The sequence below is a fragment of the Scomber scombrus genome, chromosome 1, assembly GCF_963691925.1.
Source record: "Scomber scombrus chromosome 1, fScoSco1.1, whole genome shotgun sequence".
NCBI classification, from domain to species: domain Eukaryota; kingdom Metazoa; phylum Chordata; class Actinopteri; order Scombriformes; family Scombridae; genus Scomber; species Scomber scombrus.
The window spans coordinates 21,022,523-21,046,578 of record NC_084970.1 but is presented as its reverse complement, the minus strand read 5'-3'; the positions used below and the strand labels follow the sequence as shown (position 1 = coordinate 21,046,578).

At 39.6% G+C, this 24,056-nt stretch overlaps 2 protein-coding genes and 1 long non-coding RNA gene across 6 annotated transcripts in view; 1 reads left to right on the top strand and 2 right to left on the bottom strand.

Annotated features, from left to right (window-relative positions):
- Positions 1-77: 77 nt before the first annotated feature.
- sinhcafl (SIN3-HDAC complex associated factor, like) lies at positions 78-3,349 on the bottom strand. The gene is made up of 5 exons (XM_062423113.1): positions 3,328-3,349; positions 2,044-2,197; positions 1,201-1,300; positions 993-1,107; positions 78-262 (listed from the first exon to the last, which is right to left on the bottom strand). Exons 2-5 carry the CDS (start codon positions 2,169-2,171, stop codon positions 84-86), a joined length of 522 nt encoding a protein of 173 aa, XP_062279097.1. The 5' UTR covers positions 2,172-2,197; positions 3,328-3,349; the 3' UTR covers positions 78-83.
- LOC133983914 (uncharacterized) lies at positions 122-5,079 on the top strand. The gene is made up of 3 exons (XR_009925389.1): positions 122-315; positions 2,053-2,141; positions 4,971-5,079. It is a non-coding gene; the product is annotated as an uncharacterized LOC133983914 (long non-coding RNA).
- The window catches only part of dennd5a (DENN/MADD domain containing 5A), a 35,776-nt gene continuing 16,794 nt past the window's right edge, over positions 5,075-24,056 (bottom strand). For 2 of the 4 annotated variants that reach the window (XM_062423039.1, XM_062423047.1), the window contains 19 exons: positions 22,027-22,214; positions 19,067-19,375; positions 17,722-17,937; positions 17,393-17,627; positions 16,054-16,204; positions 15,851-15,944; positions 14,503-14,634; positions 13,875-14,027; positions 13,691-13,778; positions 13,501-13,588; positions 10,033-10,161; positions 9,513-9,634; positions 9,256-9,401; positions 8,399-8,517; positions 8,125-8,306; positions 7,698-7,780; positions 6,953-7,076; positions 6,684-6,852; positions 5,075-5,852 (listed from right to left, as the gene is read on the bottom strand). In XM_062423039.1, coding sequence (XP_062279023.1) covers positions 5,669-5,852; positions 6,684-6,852; positions 6,953-7,076; positions 7,698-7,780; positions 8,125-8,306; positions 8,399-8,517; positions 9,256-9,401; positions 9,513-9,634; positions 10,033-10,161; positions 13,501-13,588; positions 13,691-13,778; positions 13,875-14,027; positions 14,503-14,634; positions 15,851-15,944; positions 16,054-16,204; positions 17,393-17,627; positions 17,722-17,937; positions 19,067-19,375; positions 22,027-22,214 — 2,912 coding nt within the window. In that variant the 3' untranslated portion in view covers positions 5,075-5,668. Of the gene's footprint in view, positions 5,853-6,683; positions 6,853-6,952; positions 7,077-7,697; positions 7,781-8,124; positions 8,307-8,398; positions 9,083-9,255; positions 9,402-9,512; positions 9,635-10,032; positions 10,162-13,500; positions 13,589-13,690; positions 13,779-13,874; positions 14,028-14,502; positions 14,635-15,850; positions 15,945-16,053; positions 16,205-16,816; positions 16,931-17,392; positions 17,628-17,721; positions 17,938-19,066; positions 19,376-22,026; positions 22,215-24,056 lie in introns of those variants that run through there. The other 2 variants (XM_062423063.1, XM_062423056.1) reach the window with 2 other exon arrangements.

The window sequence follows — 24,056 nt, the reverse complement described above, 5'->3', positions numbered from 1 at the left end:
CACACCTTTTGCCTACAGAAAAGATAAAAGTTATGTAACGTATGAAAAAGATTAATCAGTTTAAATTTGTCCCATCATGTCATCTAATAAGAATAAATTAAGTTTGCCTGCCTTTTCCAGTAGGAACGGTCCAAGAAAGAGAAGATAGACGGAGTCGAGCGTCTCTGTTTGGACTCGATGTCTGAGCCGTCATCTGATTGGTTGCTGTAGCTGGGTGACTGGGCAGGAGACACACTGGAGGTCGTACTGTGGGCATCTGAGTCTGCTTAGAAAACAAAACCCAACATTTAACACATCAGTCATCAGATACATTTGGTAATCTGCTGCCTATCATTAATTGTTTTCGACTATAAACTATTCATTTGGCACAAACTAGATGAGATGGAGAATTCACTTTTAAAATTTTGGTTAAGGTTTTTCTTATAATGAATGGACCAAGAAACAGTCCAGATTAAAACTACAGGGACATTACCAATTATGCTCCTTAATTGATTAAAATGCCAATTATTTTAATCAATAAACATTATTCTTAGTTTAAAATGATACATTCACACTGCTTGTTCGTCCAATAAACAGTCCAGAACAAAAAAAAGATACTGTCATGGAGAGCAAAGAACAAATATTTGCATTATAGAAGGTGGAATCAGTTTTGGGCATTTTAGCCTCAAAAACAGCCAAATAATTAACTTTTAATCAAAATTGTTGCCAATTGCTTTTCTAATAACAGACTTATCGCTACGGCTCTAACATGAACCACACTACTGTGCAGTTTTAGGGCGTGCGCTAATATAAAGAGCCACAAGATGCTGCTCAACAGCCATTTTTAATCCAGCTGTCAGATAAACACTCAAAACACAGAGTGAAATGTGGTTATTTCAAAAACACATCAACAACAAATCAGAGAAAGTTAACAAATAAATCCTTGTTTCTTTAAACTAACTCCTCACATATAGTTAACACTGTAGAAGGAAGGATATTTTTAAACAACGTACTTTGTCTCTTTAACTTGTGAAGCTTATTTAGCTTGCTTTTCTTCTTCCCATCACTGTTCTTGATCTTCTTGGGTTTTGTCACCTTGAAGCCCGGCCCGGCTCTGGCATCCACCACCTGTGTCAGGTCATGTCAATTTAAAGCTTTACTTAACATGGAAATTAAACAAAAATGTTTCTAACGACACTGCAGAGAGTAAACATGACTTACATGGTTCCAGTTCTTCTTGGAGCCATTAGGCAGCTTCTTCCACCTCTTCACCAGTAACACACAGGCGTTGCAGATGTCTCCAACACGATCCTCTGACAACCTTAACAAATAAATAAAACACACACAATCAAGTACCATGAAAAGTACCATGACTCACACCCTAAACACTGCGAAAAAAAATAAAAGGTCAAGAAAGTTGTATCTTATTTTAGGATGGTTAACACCCCCCCTTCATATAAAAAAATAAATCAAATCAAAGACACTCTTTTTGAGCACCGCATGCACTACCAGTTATTACTCAAGGCAACTGATCTTAAATTGTAATAGTATGGTATTTTTCAGCTCACCTGACAAGGAACAAGTATGAAAAGTGAACTGCACTGTTATCACATGACTATCAAAACAAGATGGTTTTGCTTATTTCAAAAATCAGATCACAACTATGCGTTTGAAGATATTCATTAATTAATTAAAAAAGGTAGGCACCAGATACACAACAACTCATAAACTACAGTGAATTTAAAGACAAATAATCTAGTTTTAAGCAGCTTAAATTTGAATGTCTTATGGTTCATTCATTATAAGAAGCCTTTAAACAGTATATATTTTTTTAATTTACTTTCAAGGTTATATTTCATTTAATAGATTTTTTGCTAATTTCCAGAAAATTTAGTCACGTGTCCTCACCCATATTTGCTTTCTTGTAATGATCAAATGTCACAAGTTCAAAGAAAATTATGCACCGTTTCAATTAGAGGAGTTTTTGCATTGTATGACATTTCTTCTCACACACACACGCTGAAGCAAGACACACGGACAATATTAATGAATGAGATATTTTACCCAAAGCAGAGCCTGAATGTTTCTTCATATCGACTGCTGTCTGTGAAGCGTGAACTGGAGGACTTGGTCTTGCAGATGCAGCAGCCGTCGTTACTCCGGTAAATCTTTGACTTGTGAAAGCCAAACATAGTCGGTCAGAGTTAAAGCAAAAAACCTGCAAATGAAAAACAGAGATCAGTCATTGCCTCAGTCCCGGACCACCGTGATATCCACCGTGGATGTCTGCAGACAGCCGTGCTTTTACTACTGAGAAGGGGGCGGTCCCCACACGCAAACACACACACACACACAGACAGACATGCAAGAAACCAGCCGCTTCAACCCGTAATTTAAACAAAAGAAACACTTGCATTAAGCACGCACACACAGTCACTCACACACACACACACACACACACACACACACACACACACACACACACACACAAGTGCACAGTCAGATGAAAAGCAGAAATAAGTTAACAAAAGTGAAAGCGGCAATGTCCATGCATCCAATGGTTAGTAGCGGGAACGGGAACAGGCTCAAGAAATACACAATATTGACTTTAATTCAACAGTATAAGCTACTGGTAATTATTTTATTGTAATTAAGCACATAATTAGCATCGAGTGAATACAATTTGGTGCATCAGCAGCAGATAAAGGTCTAAACTGTCAAACACACTGCACGGTAAACGTAACACGGCGTTTATAAGTAACGTTACCGGACCTCGGTTTTACTTTGCTTCAAGGTGCTCAATAAACTGTAAACTTTAGCCATTTGCTGAGGCACCGACACTTAAAAAGAGTTGATGTTATATACACCGCTCTGTTGAGTTGAGTGTTTGCGGGGTAAGCTCGGGACAAAAAGCGGGCAGCAGCGGCAGCTTTTCTGGAGTGAACAAACAAAAAGCTACCGGGGCTACTCGCTCAAATATATGTGCAACACGCGTGGATAATTAACACACGATTATCAATTTTGCACGACTCATTTACGGTGTCAGTATTCTCAACACAATGTGAAAAGGTGCGATGCAAGCATCCTCCCCCTTTAAATTTAAACTTTTGCCCGCTAGAGCGCCAAATACGGCTCATTGTTGTTAGCTGTTAGCATGCTGGCTACCATCACCATGCCACGCTCCCGTTCACTTCCACGTTATCCGGTGGTCGAGTCTTTGTACGCGTTATCTAGCAACGGTTAAGGTAAGACCACATCACGACTAATCTAAACACACAAAACAAGCAAGCAACGTCTGACAAATGAAAGTTGTAAGATACACAGGAGGAGAGAAAAGAGGACACTTACTGAACAAAAACTTTGAATCTTCACCGTGTTCTTTGAACGCACTGCGCATGCTCTTACTACGGCTGCATACAGCTGCTCATTAGCATCTCATTAGCATAAAAAGCCGGAATGAATTGGCTGAACGTACAATGACCATATAAGGAGTGCAGCCGCTGGGTTTGAACCTGAGTTCAGCCAATCACTGTCCACCTCGAGTTCTCCTCTGGAATGCTGAATGACGGAAGGTGCAGTTCATGAGCGAGAGATCTCCATGGCGCAAGTGGTTAACGGCTTCATTTTGAACTCAAAGTCCCATCAGCCACCAGGCCCGAGGCTTAAAAAAAAAACAGTTACTCGACATGGCGCGAACGAGTTTGTTTACATTTTTCTCAGCTGAGAAAGTACAGAATATACATCTTTATTAGCGGGTGCTGGAAGTATATGAATCCTTTTACTACTTCAATAAAAGTAGCAACAATACTCAATTACAAGTTCTGCAGTAAAAATGTTTAAGCAAAATGAACCTAAAGTTTCCAAATCAAAGTAATGTAGAAATGTTGTGCTATTATAAATCATAATATTTGATTATTGTCGATCATTTAATGTTAAGGTAGCACTTGACAGTTACGGTTTGAGTTTATTTATAGATTATTTTCATTATCAAAGAATCTGCCAAATGATCTTAAAATAGTTTTAAAAAATATATAATTTCACAGACCTCACAGTGACATATTTAAATTGCTTGTTTTGCCAGACATATAAGACATATATTATACATTCATTAATCAACCAACACTAAATCCCTTGATCTACTGTAGTCTGTTTAATACAGTATATAACTATGCAACATATTTTATAAGCTCGTTTCTTCTGTAATATATTGATTTGTAAGGTAACTGGTACTTATATCTGTCAAATAAATGTATATAAGAACCATAAATTAGCTTAAAATTAAAATATTCAAGTAATGCAGTCAAAGCAGTAAGTACAGTCATGAACATTTCTACTGCTGACAACTACTCAACGCTAAAACAATTAAATCCACTTTAACGCATTACAGATGCTTTATTCTTAATATATTTTTACACTGTACACTGTTGCTCACTTAGTAAACACTACATTACACAGCTATGTCAATAAATGTACAACAGTATTGGAAAACAAAAATATATATCTCCCAAGATGCTCATGTGTGGGTCGTACACAGACGAGTACAACACAGTCGTTCCAGACGTTGTTGGCACAGAAAAGAAGTCCTTCACATATCAAATCTCTCGTTCTGCACAGTTCAGTTCAATGTAACGGAGGAGGGCCCAGTAATACCTCAAGAGACCACTGATGTAGAGTTTTTAGGAGGTTTACATTTTCTCTTGAGGATATTGCATAGCAAGAAACCATGACGACAAAAATCAGGCAGGGGAAAGAGCACTCCTTTAGCAGACAAGCAGGAGTTCGTCCTTTATCACGAGGAGTCTACAAAGACACTGTTGTTGTCCAGAGAGGAGGGCAGATAGAGTGGCAGATGGTGGTCGAGGAAAGGGCTGGTTGGAGGTATTTACATGAAGGCTGTCGTCGTGAACCAGAGAGAACTAAGTCAAGCATCTCTCGGAGAACTTGTGTGTGGAGCACAAACCGATAATGGGGTTTTTTCTTTTATCTGACAGAATGCACCGTCAGGCGCTGGATTCAGGCTGAAGCCACACAGTATCATGCAAGAAGGATCCTTTTCTCTGCTGAAGGTATTCCATGTAAAAGATTTGCATACAAGTACATTTCCCAAAGAAAGGCCTTAAATGTATCAGCCTTTTTAATTCCTATGTAGGTGAGTCAATCTTCCACACGTCACCCTCTCTACTGTCATACACTTATAAAGCATACTCCCTACATCATTTGCTTTAAGCTCTGCATTATGACATTGGAATCTGAGTTGACGACAGAGCAAGCAACCTGACTGATTTAACAAAATAATACTGTTTTTCTCTGAAAATATATTAACAGTTTTGATCCCCGCTTTCCCTTAAATATAACCATTGTCAGCAGTTCACGGTAACAATGTAAATATTTAGCTTTCAATAAAACATTTTAGCACAAGTAGGTCATCGTCAATATTGTGAAAATCATGGTTCATAATAGAAAACATATTTGAAACATCTAATGGCAACATCATTGAGGATAAAAATAACTACATGTCTTGAAAGGCTCATTGCACTTAATATATGGCAAATGTAACAGTAGCTTTAATATAAGCCAGAAGATGTCCTTTGTTCAAGTCTGTTCCTGCATATAAAAGGTTCAGTTAATCTTTTAAGTGGTCCCTAGTGCTCTTCCTGGTCAGGTACAACCGGTGGGAGGCTGGTTTGGTTTAGATACCGACGCCTTTGACAAGCGAAGCCTCCAGGGTGATGTTGAACTCCTGCAGAGTCTGTAGTACTCTGATCAGAGAGTTTACCAATGAGCGGTCCTTGATCAGTGCGGTGTCCTCGTACATCTGAGCAGTGATTGGACAGTCAGCGAGCAGAGCGATCCAGTGGTGCAGCAAATGGTCCCTGAGAGAAACACACACACGTGGAGTCAACACAACGTCCCACTAAATTACTGCACACTATGTTTTTCTAATAAGAATAATTTAAAACCATTGTTGCAGAAAAGCTAGTTTCATAGACAAATTACTTTATACTGTAATTAAAAATCCCTTCATCTAGACAGGCCTCATAAAAATGTACAAAGTAAGGTTGTAACTAATGATAATGTTCCTTAGATTTAGATTTATCTAGCATATGATGATAATAATAATAATACTAACACTAATCGATTGTTTAGTCTATAAAATGCACTTCTAAGTATAAGGTAACATCTTCAAATAGCTTATTTTGTCTACCCAACATTAAAAAATACAAACTAATTCAATGTACAGTGATATAAAACCATGAAAAGCAGCAAATATTCACAATTGAGAAGCTGGAATGAGCAACTATTTGGCATGTTCTGCTCGATTAAATTACTTAAACAATTCATCATTAAGCAAAATTGTTGCAGATTAATTTTTTGTCAATCAGCTAATCTGGGAATTGAGTTTTCCTGCACCACTGTGTAGTGGCGAGGAACAGTAACGACCGTTGGAGAAGGAGAGCTAAACGAAACAATGAAATATCTGATACTTCATGAATCCTCAGAGGAGAGATCATGTTCACTTGACCCCTGCAGGTCATGATCCAGTATCAGATACAGAACAGCCCCTCTTACCTACAGACAGGGAGGACGGCTTTGTATCCCAGATCCTCAACACTAACTCTTCTTGTCATCCACAACAAATATTTAGGTTGTTCTCTACATATAAATCAGTTTTTATCAGGTTAATAGGAGTGTTTCCTGGCTACCTTGAACCCAGACAGACGAGCATCTGGAACTTTCCGTCCTTGCCGATGTTCCTGGACGTGTTGTTGATGGCGCGCATGAAGCGGCAGAAGTGGCGCACTCTGCTTTGCCAGTTTTCGTCCGAAGCCACCTCTCGCTGCTCCGCGCTTTCAAAGTACACTTGTGCCTTTTCTGTAAGAGCAAAATTTAATTAGGAGACACACTAATTACCTCATAACTCCGTACCAAGTAGTATAAATGTGAATATGACTTAAACTGCTGATGGTTTTACCCAAGAAGTCCCAGATGAAGACATTCTTAAAGAGTCGGGGTGATTTGAAACCGTGCTGGAAAACTTGCTCCAGAGCCCAAACGAGGCCATACTCCCCACAGAGGAGAAGAGTCAGACTGCCTCTCTGTGAAGAGGAGAAACAGGAAAATGTAAGTAGTCAGAGCTGAAAAGTTCATTTAAACTCAACAATTCTTAATCTAAAAACAGCTCATTAAAATACCAACTGAACTTTTCAATATGATGCAGAGAAAGAGGACTGAGGTGCAAAGACACAACCAAACGCAACAACAGAATATCAAGTGCATTTACATTTTTTCCTTAGCAGTGTCCTTACACATCGTACTAACAGGTGGAGAAACAGTGACGGGGATTTCCCTGTAAAACCTCTTTGTTCTCTGACTACACAATGACTCCTAAAACCTGCAATCAGTAACAATGTGCTTTAAAAATCTCTAAGAAGCATCTCCTTTGAATCTCAATCATCATCTCAAGTGAAAAACTGATCAATTTTATATTAGTGTCTTCAAAAAAAGAAAAACAGGCATAATTTAAAGCCAGAAAAAAAAAAAGCTCAAGACGGATGTACAACTCTAAAAAAACACATTAATAATTTGAATTACACCACACAGCCTGTTACTGAGTTACTGAGGGGCTCAGAGACCACCAGAGGAGAAAGCTGCTTCTCGTCATTCGTGATGAATAATAGAACTACATGTTGGGGCCTGTCTAGACTGCCGTCTCTCACCTCCTTCTCCGGTTTGTGGAAGTGCTTCACAATCCCATTGATGGCCTCTCCCACTCCCTCCTGGATCTGACCTGTGTTTAACTCTGGAAGAGAAGGGGAAAAAAAGATACTGTAAGACAATATGAGAAGTCTGAGGGAGGAAAAATCCCCCAGCCTCGTTTTATCTATTTTTCTTTTGTGTTTCTTTATTCGTGCGTATCAATTTTTACCACTAAAGGTATTAGGAACAAGACTTTAAACACCAGTGATTACACAAAAAAGGGAGCACTGTCGTCTCCAGCTTCTCAGATAACAGCTGAATCTTAAACTGAGGTGTAAAAAAGATAATCCAGGGGAAACAAATGCTTCCTGTCAGCTAGAAAACTCTCAGCAGGATTATTTAGAGTAAACTCCAGATGATTCATGGTTACTCTGTTTTGTTACTTACTTGGTTTGCTGTTTGGCGAGATGGTAACAAACCTCCTCATCATCCCGGGGGACTGCTGCATCGGGGGTGTGCGGCACATCCGTTCGTCATTCTCTGTGCTGGGAGTCATCAGCTCTCCTACCAGGATCCTCTCCAGACTGCCGTCATCCACGCCTTTCCCCAGCCACCGGCCACACGGAAACCTGCCCAACACACACATTTTGTTCCATTTTCTTTATACTAAACATCATTTTAAAGCAATATTAGGCACATATTACTCAGAAGGTTTGCCTACTTGTACGTGTGCCCCGTGATCTCATTGCGGACAACAACACACTCCACCAGCCACTTTGCGTAGAGCCCCGTGTTATCATGACCCATCTGCACGGTGGTCAGTTTGCCCAGGTTCTGGCACTGAAAGAGAAGGACACATGTTAACGTCATACTGAAAGTACACATTCAACCCAAAAAAAGGTTGTAACGCGCTTTCAATGTAAGCCATCAGAGACGAAATGTATTTAAAAGTTTGAAGCTAATATGAAGCTTCAGCCTCCCAAATTAGTTGAATCAAGTCATTATCTTTCAAATGTACTCTCTTTTTGTGTGCCAAATTCACTATTTTTGTTACATCCCTTCAACTCCAGGAAAACAGTCCATCAAGATGCAAACAAGGAATTTTCAAGCTTCATATTATCTTCAGATAAACTTAAAAAAAAAACGTTTGCTTAAAATAACGACTGCAGATTTTTCCCCCCATCACTTAAACTGTAAGAACATTTGGAGGGGGTCCTGTAATGTTCTGTACGAACAGGAGCAAAACCTGTTTCAGTGGTTAAATGTGGTAAATATATACATAAAGTAGGGGTTTGTTTACATTTTTTGCCCTGGCTGTTTGATTTAAGACTGACCTAAAAATGGTAAACCTGTCCTTCAAACACCAGCTGTGCAAGCAACAAGAAACAAACTTTACCAAACTTATCTGGAAGACAAAGCAAAGACAAACAGTCAAATTATGACATAAACTATCTGCTGTAAACATCCATCAGGGCTTACAGGCAAACTTCCAAGATCAACTTTGACCTATTGTAGTTATGCACAGTTTTCTTGTGCAAAAAGGGATTATTACTGCTCACTTTCAGTTTTAACACAAACCTCAAAAGTGATCTCCAGAGTATTCCTTGGGACCTGCAGAACCCCGGTCTCAGCCAGCTCACCAGAAACACACACCCAAGGGTTGGCCGTAAACATGGAGCCTCCCAGTTTCTTACTGGGAAAAACCACCACATGGTAGGGGATCACTGGGAGACGGAGAGGAGAGAAATGTCATTCAGTCAAGAATAAAAATCAATACCAATGTGGGAGTTTATTGGCGGTGTTATCGGGCTGTATAGCGTCAAAGTAGCACTCACTGATGGTGGTAAAGACATTGGTGAAACAGAAGTAGTCCACAGCATTGAAGGACAGGAGATGGTAGAGAAATTGCTCTTTCTCGTCATCACAGCGCAGGAAGGCGTATCGCTTGTACAGTTTTCTAACATGAAGATAAACAGACAATGCTTTCAGTTATTATTAAAATGGGACACACTCAACGGTGTTAGCAGCACGACGACTGATGGGTAACAAAGTGTTTATTGCTATAGAAGAAATGACAACAGCAGATAGAAATCCCTCTGACCTAGTTCATTACTCATATCAATTATGAAGTGAGCTGTGAATTATTGATGCTGCAGTGGACTACAGTATGATGCTTTGCAATTTCAAAAGAGTTCATGTATTATAAATGAGCAGATCAAGCGTCATCTTAATTTCACATGAGACAGACATTCCTCCACAAGCTCCGAAAGAAGGTCAACCAAATATGAGTTGGGGAAAATAAAAGATGAGATGTAATGTTTAAGAGTGTCAGATTCACTGTTATTTTTTGCTCACTTTGTAAGCTCGTGATCAGACAGCAGCTGCTTCAGGTGTCTGGAGAGCAACTTCTTCTCCATGGAGAGGCGAACCCAAGCTCTGGCCTTGCCCACGTCGGTCTTGATCTCACTGATGTTTTGAATGTGTCTGGAAATAAAATGACACGGTCAGGAGCCTGAAGAGGAGAGGAACTCATACAATCATCACATTTTAAATCCATTATTATCGTGTGAAAATAACAAGACAAGGCAGGAATGGAGATTCATTTAATATAAAATCTTTAAAGGTCACTGAAACTGTTTGCCTCATTAATAACTTCATTGTGTAAACTTATTTGTCCGTTTCCCCACACCTAATACTTTTTTTGGGGGGGATTTTTTTCGGCATAGACGCCTTTATTAAGTAGTACACAGACAGGAAACATGGGAGAGAGAGGGGGTGTGACATGCAGCAAAGGACCTCCGGCCGGGATTGGAACCGGGGTCGGCTGCGTACGTGGCATGCGCTCTAACCACTCGACCACCTGCGCGCCCCCCACAACTAATACTGTTGATATTATTAACACAGTTTTTATCCTGCAATGAAAACGCAGAGAGTAAACATAATTTACAAACAATAAAGATTATAAAAATGCATGTTAGAGCACCAGACAAAAGCTATTGAAGCTTAAATGATGCAGTTGTTTCATTTCAGGGTTATCAGCTCAACACATCAATCAAGTACTTGGTTATTTAGATCAGTTCTGAAAAAATGATGTCGATACACTTTTCATTTATTGTAAGATTGGAAAAGTGGAGCCACCACAGTGACATGAATACATATATTGTAATGCACAAACTCAATCCTCTGAACTGACACAAAGCAAACATTCAGGGCAGCCATTAATGCTTTTGTTTTTTTATTGATTAATTTGTTCATAATAAGGTGATGCCTTAAATTTGTTCCTTTTGTTTGCACATATCAAAAACTCAAATAGATTTAGTTTGATAATGATGATTTGACATGATATATAATGCCCATTTATACATATTTGAAAAGCTGCAACCAGTGAATTGTAGATATGTTTTACTTGATAAATGACTGAAATGATGAAGAGATTATCAAAATTGTTGGCAGTTAATTTTCTGTCAATTTATGGTAGCACTTTAAGTCTCCCATTTAGCATTTGTAATGACTAAACAAGCATTAAAGAAATGTTTTTAACACACTACAATGTGGTTAGAAGCAGATAAAAGGACTATTTTGTGTTTATTAATGTGCAGTATCTGACACAAATTCTAACTTCTCCTGTGAAGACATATTTTAAATTTTAACACCTGGGTTTACTATAGTTTTATTAATTATCTGTTTATATATCAGCCTCCACTTCTGGGTGTCCACAGAGTTATAGGAGCTGACAAATACATGAATAAATGCTACATTATAGTGTGTAATAAAGCATTTATTAACTGACTTAAAGTAAAGTGTTTTATGGACTAGTCATTTCAGCCCTAGAAGAAAGAAAATCTGACTTAGTTTTATTACTTCTGATGTATTTGTGCAGCATTAACTGAATGATCCAAACTGCTGTTATGGACAGAAACATTGTCTCAGTCTGCCTCTGCAGTGGCATTTTTACTGCAGCGGACCCCCTGAGTGTGAGAGCTGGTCTCTGTGTCATCGCTCCGAGCCACTATCATGCCTCTGATGTCCAGACACATTCCCTTCCACTCCACCTGTGCCATAAGCTCGTCTGCTCTCTGAGAGCTCTTCATGTCTCCTCCTCCTCCACCTTCCATCCCCCCCTACATGTCTCCACCCTCTACTCACACTAGGTAACCCAGTTTCCTCTGCTCGTTATCTCCATGGCAACAGAGGAAAACACCTAGTGTATGCACCAATATTACTGTGACCTCTTACCCAGAAATTACAGCAGATACTGCCAATATCAGATATTATCATCATATCAAAAATGCTTAAAAATGTGAAAAAATTCAAACATACACTCATCTTTTTTCAGTGTAAACATCTACTCTTTTAAGATAATGCTATCAATTATTAAAATTCATTACGAGTGGGTGATGGTTGCTTGTGTGTCAGAGTATGTTTACGATCCTGCCGTCAGATGTTCGCATGAGTGGGGAGGAGGAGAGGAGGGCGGCTCTACCTATCGGCACAGTGCATAGACGTGTGTGTGTTTGTGCCCTGAGTTAACCCCTCCTCTGTTCTCAGCCAGGCTGGCGGGGGGTCTGGTAATTAGGCTGGAAGTAACGTGCTGTTACACACGCAACACAAACCCCACAGCAGACGTGACGACAGCGATGGCTACCGCCACGAACGAGCATGCGAAGCACAAACACGCAGCTGATACAGCATGTGGGTGCTGCAGGAGCTCCCATCTTCATTTGTATAAATATACACATCACATAAAAAAAGTACTGGGCAAACTGGGACGCCCTGAGGTCTGGAATGCTCCTGGCTCTCTTGATCCTCATTTCCAGTCACATCACCCGCCAACTACTAACTATCAAAGGTTTAAAGTTCCCACAATATAGTAAAAAATGTGATAATAATAAGTAAGGTAGTGATTTTATTGGCTGTTCAGTGCAGTAGTGTGACAAACATTTTTGGCAGTTTGTTTCTGTAGTGTTGAACTAATGTAGGAGTCATAGTAAGTAAAACAATATCTGGATTAATGTTGTGATAGAGCATTTTAAACTTCTGCACTATGATGTGAAATGTTTATGTTACTAAAACTTATTGGCTTTGAAAATGTGTCACAACATATAATATTGTGGTAGTTGCCTTGTGTCTATTACTGTAATGCTACATTACATTTATACATGATATATTAGTTATATTATTATAACAGCTCTTTGGTGAAGAAGAGTTAACTGGTCTGTGTGTGACTTTTACAAAGCAGTTACTGTTTTCTGAAGATTTATTTCCTGTCAGAGTTTAACTCAAGTTAAGTGCCACATTTGGAAAAGAGAAAACAGTGCTGCTGGAACTAATTAACTATGTGGAATCACACATTTTATTTAGTTACAAACACAGTGAAGCTAATAAAGAAACCACTGTATGTATTTATCTGATACAGGGATCTCATAATTATTTAATGACCAAATGACTGAATGACTGACTAAAGAAAAAACACACATTAGGTCACTAACCTCAAAGTGGATATTTAGTCTAAAGGGGAAATTCTGGGAAAGTATTATTTGTTTTTTTTGTAGTTGTTTCTGTATGTGGGCAGACTGGCAGTTTTACACATGATTTCCACTGATGACCTTTACTTATCATGTGAATGCTTGAACCCTGAGTAGGTTTTGTTTGACAGTCTACCACAAGGGGGCAGTATTACTCCAACTTACTTTTTCTCTGTAAGTACAGTTATACATGTCTGTAACAGATCTGCTGCACTGGATGGAATAAAGTGACTTTATCATTAATTTCTTCACAAGATCGACACTAGCTCACGCTTAAATGACCATCATCCTTCCTCACCTCATATCCTGGATCAGGGAGACTTTAAGAGGCGGCATGGCTGATCCACCACCATCGGATTTGCGTCTCTCAGTATCATGGATGAAACCTGCAGTAGAAAGAAGGATGTTAGGCACTTTCTAGGTCAAAATTCACTCTTTTTCTTCATCAATTAATTAATTAGGTGAACTGATTTTAGCATTAACTGTACCTGGAGGTCCCAAACCACCTGGAGTCGCATTCTTCTTCTCTTTGCTCTCCTGGTAGTGCAGCAGGTGGGACCACAAGGCAGATTTACCCTGAAAGAAAAAGAGCATAACCCAGGGTCATTAAATGCTGTGAGAGTTTGTCAACCAGCTGCCAGGACTCCACTAGGCACAGAGTGACTTCCTGACCTGTTTAACCTGCAGACCATGGCTCCAGATCCTCTCCAGCAGGTCACAGAGACTCGCAATCAGGGTGTTCTCCTCCACACCAGTGATGCTGACCTCTCCGTGACCCAACTCTACTGCCTCTCGACCCATCTTCTCTACTAGCATGCGCTTAGTCTGCAGGGAAATAAACAGATAAACAAACAAACGCACACTCTGCTGTTACTTTAAGGTCTGATGATATAGCAATCAAACTTATAATTTATTTATTATTTCGGGCTTCATGAGCTAACTTCAGAACAAGCCTCTCCTCTTTGTAAACACATGAACCAACTGAATATAATTTCAGCCTCAAATATAGTTTGTCAAATTCATGTTTTTGTTTTTAATTATATCTTTCTTAGTTGAGATAGCAGCAGCTTTCAAGAAAGGTTGGATACCATAACATTTGTATTTTCAAAATGATTTGGTGTACAATTCTCAATGACATTGATTTACTTTGAACTGCAGCGCTCCGTCAAAGTTATTTTGTATATAACCAACTTAAAGGCCAAAATATCCATACATGAGTTCAAAATGCAGTGAGTTTGTCAGCTACAATAATGCTGCAAGCAGATCCAACTGAACAACTAAAGGTCAGTCATGCACAAACCTTGTTCCTGCACTCTTTCAGCAATCCTTCAACAAATTTCCAGTTAGTCTGTGCGATGACAGAAGGTGACAGGTTCGACAGTTTGGGCTGTCTGATGGTCGTGCCCAGGTTTCTGGCTTCCTGGATGTATTTCTGATAAAAGACACACAGAATTCAGTCAGGTAACAGCAAACCACAAAAGGAAACCGAGATGCTCTTTTTCAAAGAAATCTACTGAGCACTGGCGTCACAAATGGGGATTACTTCAACGTTTCTTACAAATGTTTGTTTAACCACAGAGTCGATCTCACTGCAAAGTAGAAAGGGAATAACAGAGAGAGTTCAACCACAGGTTGTTCCACTAATGTTAAAGTTAAAGCACCATCTAATGATGGGTTACTTTGTTCTTTCTGCTCTAAAAGGGATTCAAAGGTCTCGCAAGTGACAAGTCAAATATAAAAAATGTGTTTTCTGCACAGTTTACCTCTTGCAGTAAGCATTGAGAGATTTGGTATAGTCAATGTTATACCAGTGGTAAATATCTAGACTTTAGCCTTCAGATGCTGAACTTATACTCCATATGAGAGGTGAAACTCCCAAAAGGACAATATAAAAGCTGTTTATCAAAACCAATCTAATTGATAGAGCTGCTAAATTCTATCAAAGTAAAACTAATGTCTAGAGCTCCAGTTGGCTCTAACAATGAACATTTTCTTTAGTTTGTTGTCTTTACTTTCTTTTGTGTACTGACACTTAAAATGAGTGACTAGTGATCGAGTAGACATGTAAACATAATTACTGAAAGGATTTCAATATAATAGATGTACAAAATAATTACAATTGTTGTTTTACTACTCAATTCATGTTCATGAGTTCCAACTCTCATAACCTAAAACATGGCAGGGTCTAGATATGACAAGCACGATTAGGTAAAGCTCAGCTGTTGTTTGAGGAAGCAGAGGGAGGTGAAGAGTTAAAGAGAGAGACCACATGAGTGGACGCGTCATGTGATCCCAGTGTGAAAACTTAACACCTCACAGAACACCAACACATACCACATCCACAGTCACCGACTTTAGACAGGGCTTGTAGGACTGCGAGAGCCAGTAGTAGTCAAGAAACAGCAGGAGCTGCAGCTCCGGAAACAAACACTCTACATGCTGAGACTGTGTGAGCGTGAGTATGAGGCAGGCAGACAAAGAGAGAGAAAGAAAGAAAGTGACCAAACGTGTGAACAGGGGGTGAACAAGATGATAAAAGCAAAGTCAAAATAAAGCAAAGAGAGAAAACATGCAAAAATGAACAAAGACAACAAAGCTGAGGCAGTCGATATGTGTGAATATGAGCTGAGACAGCGGAGACTTCTCACCTCTCTCTGATCATTGTCTAAATAAAGGTGCTCAGCGTGCTGCTTCTGTCGATCCCTCCTCCTCCACTGGGCAGGAGCGCTCCTCTTGGTCCATCTGTAACACAAGACAACACATTACAAAAGTGTGTCGACGAACATCGTAAAATAGCAGTCAGACTCAAGTCAAGTACAGACAAAGGTTAAAGGCAGTGTGAAATACTCACTTGTTGCTGGTTGGCCCAGTGGAGAGCACGTCAGACTGCAGGCGGGGGAAGAAGCCCTGCTCGTAGCGTCCCTGACCGATCTTCATGTCCAGCAGGTGGGGGTGCAGGGCAGTATGGTCGATCTTTACCACTCTCATCTCAATGGCCTTCTCTGTAAGATGTGGGAGGGACGCAAGAGTTGGAGATGATATCACAGGACGCATCCATCAGTTTCATCGTCTTAATTTGCCCGAATAGTGATTTCATTGTCAAAACTTAAGTGACTAAGAGTGTTTTCAGCACAACAAAATTATGTATGATAATTCTTTATTTATATTGGTGAAGGATACATTTAAAAATGTAAAAAAAGATATTCAGGATTTACCCAGATTAATATCTTATTCTCGTGTCAAATAAATACGTATGAATGTATAGAAATACGCAGTGTTGGGAAAACAGGATACTTATGATGATGAAGAACCTCGACTTTTTGATTTTGTAAAAGACTGACAACTGAAGGAAGACAGAAAGTTCAAACTGAACAAATCATTTCATCCCAAACTCCCACAAAAGCAAAAGAAGTGACAGAATAAAGACCCAGAATAAAAGTTATTTTTTTCTTTTACTATCTCTAATCTACAAGGTTTTCTTTGTTTAACATTATTATTGTGTACGCTGACTTAAAGTGGAGTGTTAATATGTACTTCAGAGAACGTCCATCTATCCTCTGTGAGTGAACCACAAGTTATGCACTGCACACACATTCAGAGAGCTGCCACCCAGCGATGTTTAAGATATCGAGAGCAAATATTACGAGTCTTGACGTTCTCGAGCTGAATGGCATGAGGTCCAGGAGCGACAAAATCTGCTTTTTCATATCGCTTTTTAAGCAGGTAGTCTGCAAATAAGACAGCGATTACCAGTCAGAGCTAATTTGACACAGCAAACACCAAGTTTGACAAAGGTTCACAATTTGAAGCTAATTTATGCCCTTAGTTATTTGGATGTCAGAGAAAAGGAGTTTTAAGGTCTTCTTTATTTATAATCAACAAAACTTGAAATTGTAAGCTTTGCCTTTAGACAGGGTCAAGATTTAACATGACAGTGGCCAAAGTTTTATCTGTCTCAAGTCAAGATCTTGATTTTCAAACTTAAGCCCGTGGCTTTATCAGTATACATCAATCAGAGTTTCCCCTCAGGATGAGAGGTAACAAGATTTAGTGACGCCTAGAGAGCTGAGGCAAAATGACACATTTGAGTACAACATCGGGTGCTTCAAAAAACTCTTTCTAAAGTTTTTATTATTTTTCTGAAATCCACAAAGGTTTGAAGGATTTTCAGGGCTGGCGTGTTTTCTTACCCGCTTCTTCGATGTTTGTGCATTTCTGATACATAGATGTGCGCAGAGTGGGCGTGCGGACGTTCAGCATGCGGATCTTATCCACACGGGAGTCAAACACCCTCAGCGTGTGCTCCTTCTCCTCATCATCGTGACAGAGGATCTTACTGTCGATGAAGGACGCAAACATCTGAGTCTCCAGGAAACGGGACAGGAAGGGCAGGTAGGGTTCAGGCTGGTCAGACAGGAAGGAGGCCTGCACACAAACACATTTAAAGGGTGTAATTCAATCTTATATGTCACAGAAAACAATTAGCTTCACTATAAAAATCTATCTGTAGGGCTTCAACCTTATCAAAGTTCTGCATCTGGTCTCGGTTGGTGAACCAAGACTCCTTGTCGTGGCTCGGCTGGATGACGAACACCTCATAGTCTGCGAACATCTGGGTGAACCGGTTGGCAAAAACCTCGCGCAGCTGGATGTTAACTTGGTGCATCTTCAGCTCCTCCTCGTCACACTGAACCCGCGCATCCTTATTGCTGCTGGCATCTTCTCTTGTCTCCAACTGATGTGCACGAGCATGAAAAACACAGAAAAAACAAAAGGAACAGAAATGAGGAAAACGGTTAGATAAAGAGAGGGAGCAGATCAGTGTATATTTGTTATAATCTCAACTGACTGTTATCGCAGGGTGCTAATGAGGCTGCGAGGTTATGGGAAAGGAAGTCAAGGAAGTACATTTTGATTTATAACTGAAAACAAATTGAAACACAGCTTCTATTTTTAGCATGTCAGTGGGTCAGCTGTACAGATGCCAACATTTAGGAGGTTAAAATAACACAGAGCAAACCCACCACTGTATGTACGTGTTAATAAGAAAACAAAGTAACAATCCAATGACATGATCATATGACCAGAGAGCCTCATATCCATATAAATCCAGTACAGCAGTAAGTATCTGTAGGGCCCCGACCTCATAGCTGGACATGTATACACTAATGAGCTAATCCCTTCATGGAAAGCTAATGTCGGTCACCACTGCATAAGTGGATTAGGCCCCACAAAGACTTTCTCTAGTTAGCAGCTAATTCATCCATTTATCAACTTTAGAGTATTTTGTCATACTACTTACTACTGTCTGTAAAACACTAGAGTCGACAAGGGAATTAGACTGTACAGATGCCAACTTAATTTGTTTATGTCTGTGAAGGGATTTTGCCGTCCAAGCCACAAGATGTCAACCAGCAGCTTTTTTAAAAAGTCTCATGAGTTGATCCTTTGAACATTTCCAACACTACTTTTACCTGATGTTCACAACACTGAGGCTCAACCAAGTGTGAAACATAAACAGCATGTTCAAAACTGGCTGTCATATCGATGATTACAACTATCTACAAATACTATTGAACATGACTTCAACAAATTAACTTCTTACATTCAAAAGACATCTTAAATGACATATCTTCAGCTTTACATCAACTTCTGTTTTCTTTTTTCTCTTTTTTCTGTATTGGGAGGTGTAGGAGGGGCTCCCGCAGTAATAACAGTGATTTGTTATACAGATTATTTAAAAAAAACCTGTAGTCAGGCCAATATTTTATGATCATTTACTGGAGAAGACAACCCCCAAAATGTAATACTCAATCAGTTGTGCATCTTAGCTTTGTTTTATGAGAGATTTTATCATTTCCCACCTTCTCCAGACTGACTCCTGTCCTCTTGACCAGAGCCTGCAGTCTGGCAATGGTTTCATTCTCCCTCAGCAGGTAGGAGTTGAGGGGCGAGGCCAGGTTGCCGTTACGCTTGTCAGAGACCATATCCACAGATCGGAACCGGTACTTGGCATGGCTGTCACTAGAGTGAATATTTCCCTCTGGAGACATGCCGAAGGACATGAGCACCTCTGAGATCTCCTGGATGAACTCTAGTTTGTTGGGAAACTGTGGCAACTCCTCTGGCAGTTCGATGAAGTGGTTATCAATGTCCACAAAACACAAGTTAGCCTGGAGGAAAACAGCACAAAATATAAAAATACTGAAGTTAATGAGACGAGCTGGGAGAGTCACACACTGTGAAATTCTTTTTTTTTTTTTTTTTTTAATCTCCTCTGACAGTTTGTCAGCACAAGTTACACTTATTTATACATGTCTGTGTCGAAAGTTTGATTAAAAACTGAAACTGGTACACAATGCTGAGAGCAATAGCAGATGTTGAAACACCCAGGGTTGTTGGCCGGATTGTTAACCATCACTGTCTGAGCCCAAATTCTTCTCCATCAAAAATATTTTAAAAACATACTTTTAAATACAGTTTCCAAGCATATTTGTCTTGCATGTGAGGGTTACACATTGCTTAAAAATGTAAAAAATTGGAGAAGGAAGGATGGAAAGGTTTGGATTTGATTTACATATAATCTGCACATAAATATTCCAGCCACGAAAATGTCTCAATCAAAAATGAGCTTCATATCAAACACTTATAACCATTATAACTACACCTACATGATGTAGAATCCTCAAAACCTATAATACAATAGCAATTTCTACTACTCAAAATGACTCTTTCATAATTTTGTTGCAAATTCATTGCTGATGGGCTTACATTATGCAAACAATCCCCACCTCACCTTTAAAAAAAAATATTATATGGTTAAAGTTTTGGCTTCTTTCATCTCAGAGAGGATCTTTGAAGTTATAACATCTGAAATGCTTTGAATCATCTCATTTTGGGATGATAGTGAGAGGCAGGTCACTTACGAAGGCAGCTTGTATGTTTGCAGGAAAGAATAAAACTTCTAATGAAGCTGCACACACTAAATAAAGTTCCCTTTATTGTCACTGTTTGGTGCTTCGTTGTGACCTCGAAAAGCAATCCCCTGCTTTCCTAAGAAAGGCTGTCACTGCTGCTATACGTCTCAGATGCTCCCTACGATTCACAATCTCATTGATGTTTGCAGCTTTTAGCTGCTCTGAGATGTCCCTGTGGACCTGTGTTTCTTTAAAGCTCATGCAACACATCACTGAGCCTTGTGCATGTTGGATTTTTCATGCTCCCTAAAATAATCTCGTGCTCTCTTTCAGTTTGTGTAACCTGTGGTGGTGAGTGCATCCTTCTGATCCCCTGCCTGTTTGGGTTTGCCATATAATCTGCATTGGCAGTCATAATGTACTCCAGCTACTCAAATGTATCAAACCAATTGCTAGAGTGACTTTTTTTTGCAGGTCAAACATGCTGGATGTAAAGCAGTCATGTTTTACTCGTCTTGGCCCTGTATCTGCAGTTCCCAAATCAATGAGTTCAGTTGGGAGGCCTGTTGGCTCTTGGGATTTTAGCCTCACTGTGTTGTCTATTTTACCCCCCTCTTCTGTCTCCTTTCCTCCTCTTTTCTCTTCCTCCTCTATCCTGTCTTATAATTATATCAGTCCACAAAAAGAATAATGGTCAATTCTCCACCTCTGTGACAAATACATGTATGAAAACATACATAAATGTGTCTTTATAAATGTGTCTTCATTAAAATCAGATACCTATGTGACACAAAATCATCAACACATAATACCATTGCTGTTATGTTCTGTGTTTTGTCTCACCCAAACAGTCATTTTAGTGAGGCTAGTTTGGTGTTGCTAGCCAAGGATAGGCAGAACTAGACAATCATTGCTGTTTAGCTGAGTAGTGCAATGCTAAGGAAGTTAGCTGTATATAACTCACGCTCTGCTCATATCATGTAAGAACTCATACAGACATTTAGACATTTTGTTTTCCTGACTCAGCACGAAAGGATGTTTGTGCCACTGCCTCAGTTTCTCTTTTACCGGTAAAAACACCTTCGTAGGTCCATTTTTCCCCTCACACTGACTAAGTGTGAGCTAGAGGTTGGCATTGTAATCCCAAGAATTGACAGAGATCTGTCAGCCAATAAGACACAAGTATTTCACGTATTTTCCTGTAAACCCATTGGCCTTGCCTCCGTTCTGTTCACTGAAGATACAAAATAATGCTGTCGTCTTCTTAAGTGACAAACTGCTCAAAGTGGAGAATTATTACTACATTATTACTACATTCCTGAAAGCTAAGGCCAGGCAATGCACAGTGATGAGAGCATGGAGCATGTTTTACATTAAAAGACAGAAGGTCAAGTCACTGGAAGCTTCAAAAGGGGGCTTAAAAAACGCTGACAAAAGAGGAATGCAAAGAGTGAAACTGTCCTCCATTAATCGTGTCTGCAGTACAACAAAGGGCCTACCTATGCAGAACAACAATAATAAAACTGCTTGCTCTGAAACTACTGTAAAACCACTGACATGTTACAGCAAACAACATTTGTATGCATGATGACAAAATATAAGTAGTTCAATTTAAGGAGGGATTGATCCATTAAAATCCTGAACATCTTTTTGCACAGACAAAAACAAGCTAAGTAAGCTAATTAACAGTAAAAAACAAGAAGAACTGTACAAAGAAAAAGGTATTCTTTGTTTTACATGTAGGATAAACGAACGAAGGAAGATCTACAGTACTGCTCACACCTCTCAGTGCAGTGCGGACCACTTTCACATATGAATTTAGCAGCAGTTCACAACCATTTCAGTTGTTCCGTCATTCCTTCGCAATAAATAAAATATTGAAATACAACAAATATCAGTGTGTGTACCTCCTGTGGCAGCTCTAGCTTGGTGCGGTCATCCTGTCCATTGGAGTGGAGGCCCATGAGATACGGCACAGGTGCGTCCAGGAAGTGGAGGAGAGAGGCGGGCAAAATGGGGACGTACACGTGTTGCCACTGGTAGGGGAACATTAAGGCGGTGATGCTCTCTGCCACCGTCATCAGCCTCTGGTAATCTGTTTCACAAACACAAAGAAAACAGGGACTGTAACCGTATAACAAATATACTGTACCAGAGGAGCATTCAGTGCAGATTTCAGGGTTCATTTCCTGGCTTCCTTATTATTTTAAAGGATCTGTGAATTGTAATCACAGCTAATGTAATGATTCGAAGTAATCCTGTTTTTTTCTGAGTGGTGGTTTCCACAGCACAACCACAAAATGTATCATATGCAAGTACTTGCTAAATGACAACAGTTGGGGATTTTTAGTATTTTTTAAGCTGAACTTTAAAGGGTAAATAGTATGAATTTATATCTGAAACCATAAAGGGAAAAATCTGCAGATGTACTTGCTCATGATAATCATCAAGTTAGCTTCACTCCATTGAAACGTTTGGTTTATTCCTCTTAAAAAAGAAGAGTTGTGCAACCTGACTGTCTTTTATATTTATGTAACACAGATGTAGCAATTTTCTTATATGGCATGATAGCCAATCCTGCTAAACATTAGCATTAGCTTTGTTAGAAAGCACATCTGTTCAACAAGGTGAACAACAGGAACACATAAAGGTCAGAACATTCATCTGGAAATTTCTGACATACCACTTTGCTGGATGTGACAAAATCACTGATGTACAATATGAATGAAAGTACTGTATTAAGTGGACTAACAAAAGAAAACACCTTCACTCTCTGTTCTGTAAATGTAGGGGTGGAACTAGATCGATGACCAATCTTACAGGAATTAGCTGTGATGAAATGCGAGAGAAAAATTTGGGGAGTAGATCCTCTCAAGTCCACATCTGTCAAGCAAATATCTCATAACAAGCACACAAAGTCTACAAATTTCCAAAGACTCTTCCACACGCAGCCAGAAATGTGTCAACAATATGCATGAATTTGGACAGCACAACTGTTGCATCATTTGCAGTCCTCGGTGCTCCACTATCCACTGAACACTGGAGAATATTTGGCAGGATGTTTTTAGTAAAGGTATCACTTCAGTAAAGTGTCTGAATACTTCTTCCAGCACTGTAATCATACTATAATCCCTGACAGCATTAAACTTGCCCATGTTCACTGATGGTATTTACACTTTGATGGCAATTCTCCACATCCTTGACTTGAAAGGACCTTTATGAGGTTGGGAAAATCTCACAGTCTCTCAACTATGACCGAGCTAAAGTCAGCTGGCCCTCCAGCTAACACTAAATACCTTTGTCATGACTTCACATGGCAACATGTTCATGGTTTCCCACTTGAGTCCACGGGTATACATGCAAATATGTGTCCGGTCCTCCTCATCTGCATTCCTGCTCTATCATGTTGACACCTACAGCACATTCAGCAGCAGTTCTGCCTCTCCTGTTATGGTGACAAAATAAATGCCGTTCCTTCATTTGGTCATGTGCTGGTTTCCATGAGAAGAGACTCTAACCCCCCTCGTTTCCCTCCTCTCGCCAGGCGTCCTCTCCCAGGATGGGGACAAGAATACTAACATCCTCCGTCTGCTCTGAAATGAGGCCACAAGAGGAGGAAACCACTTCCACTTCTGATACTCTCACTTTTATACAAGAGCACAGCAAAATGAACCCCTAAATACTGAGATTCTTGTAAACAACAACTATAAAATCAGAAAATGTGATTTAATTTTGCTTGTTTACACTGAAAACTAGTAGCACTTTGGACTCAGGTTTAGTTAGGCTTGCACTCTTCAATTTACATAGTGCAAACATATGCACAACACCAAGCTAAATTTACACTGGATATACAGAAATGAAACTGCTACTGATCCTCCATTTCACCACTAAACTGACCAAACAGTTTGACAAAAGACAGCGTTCATTTAAACAGTCT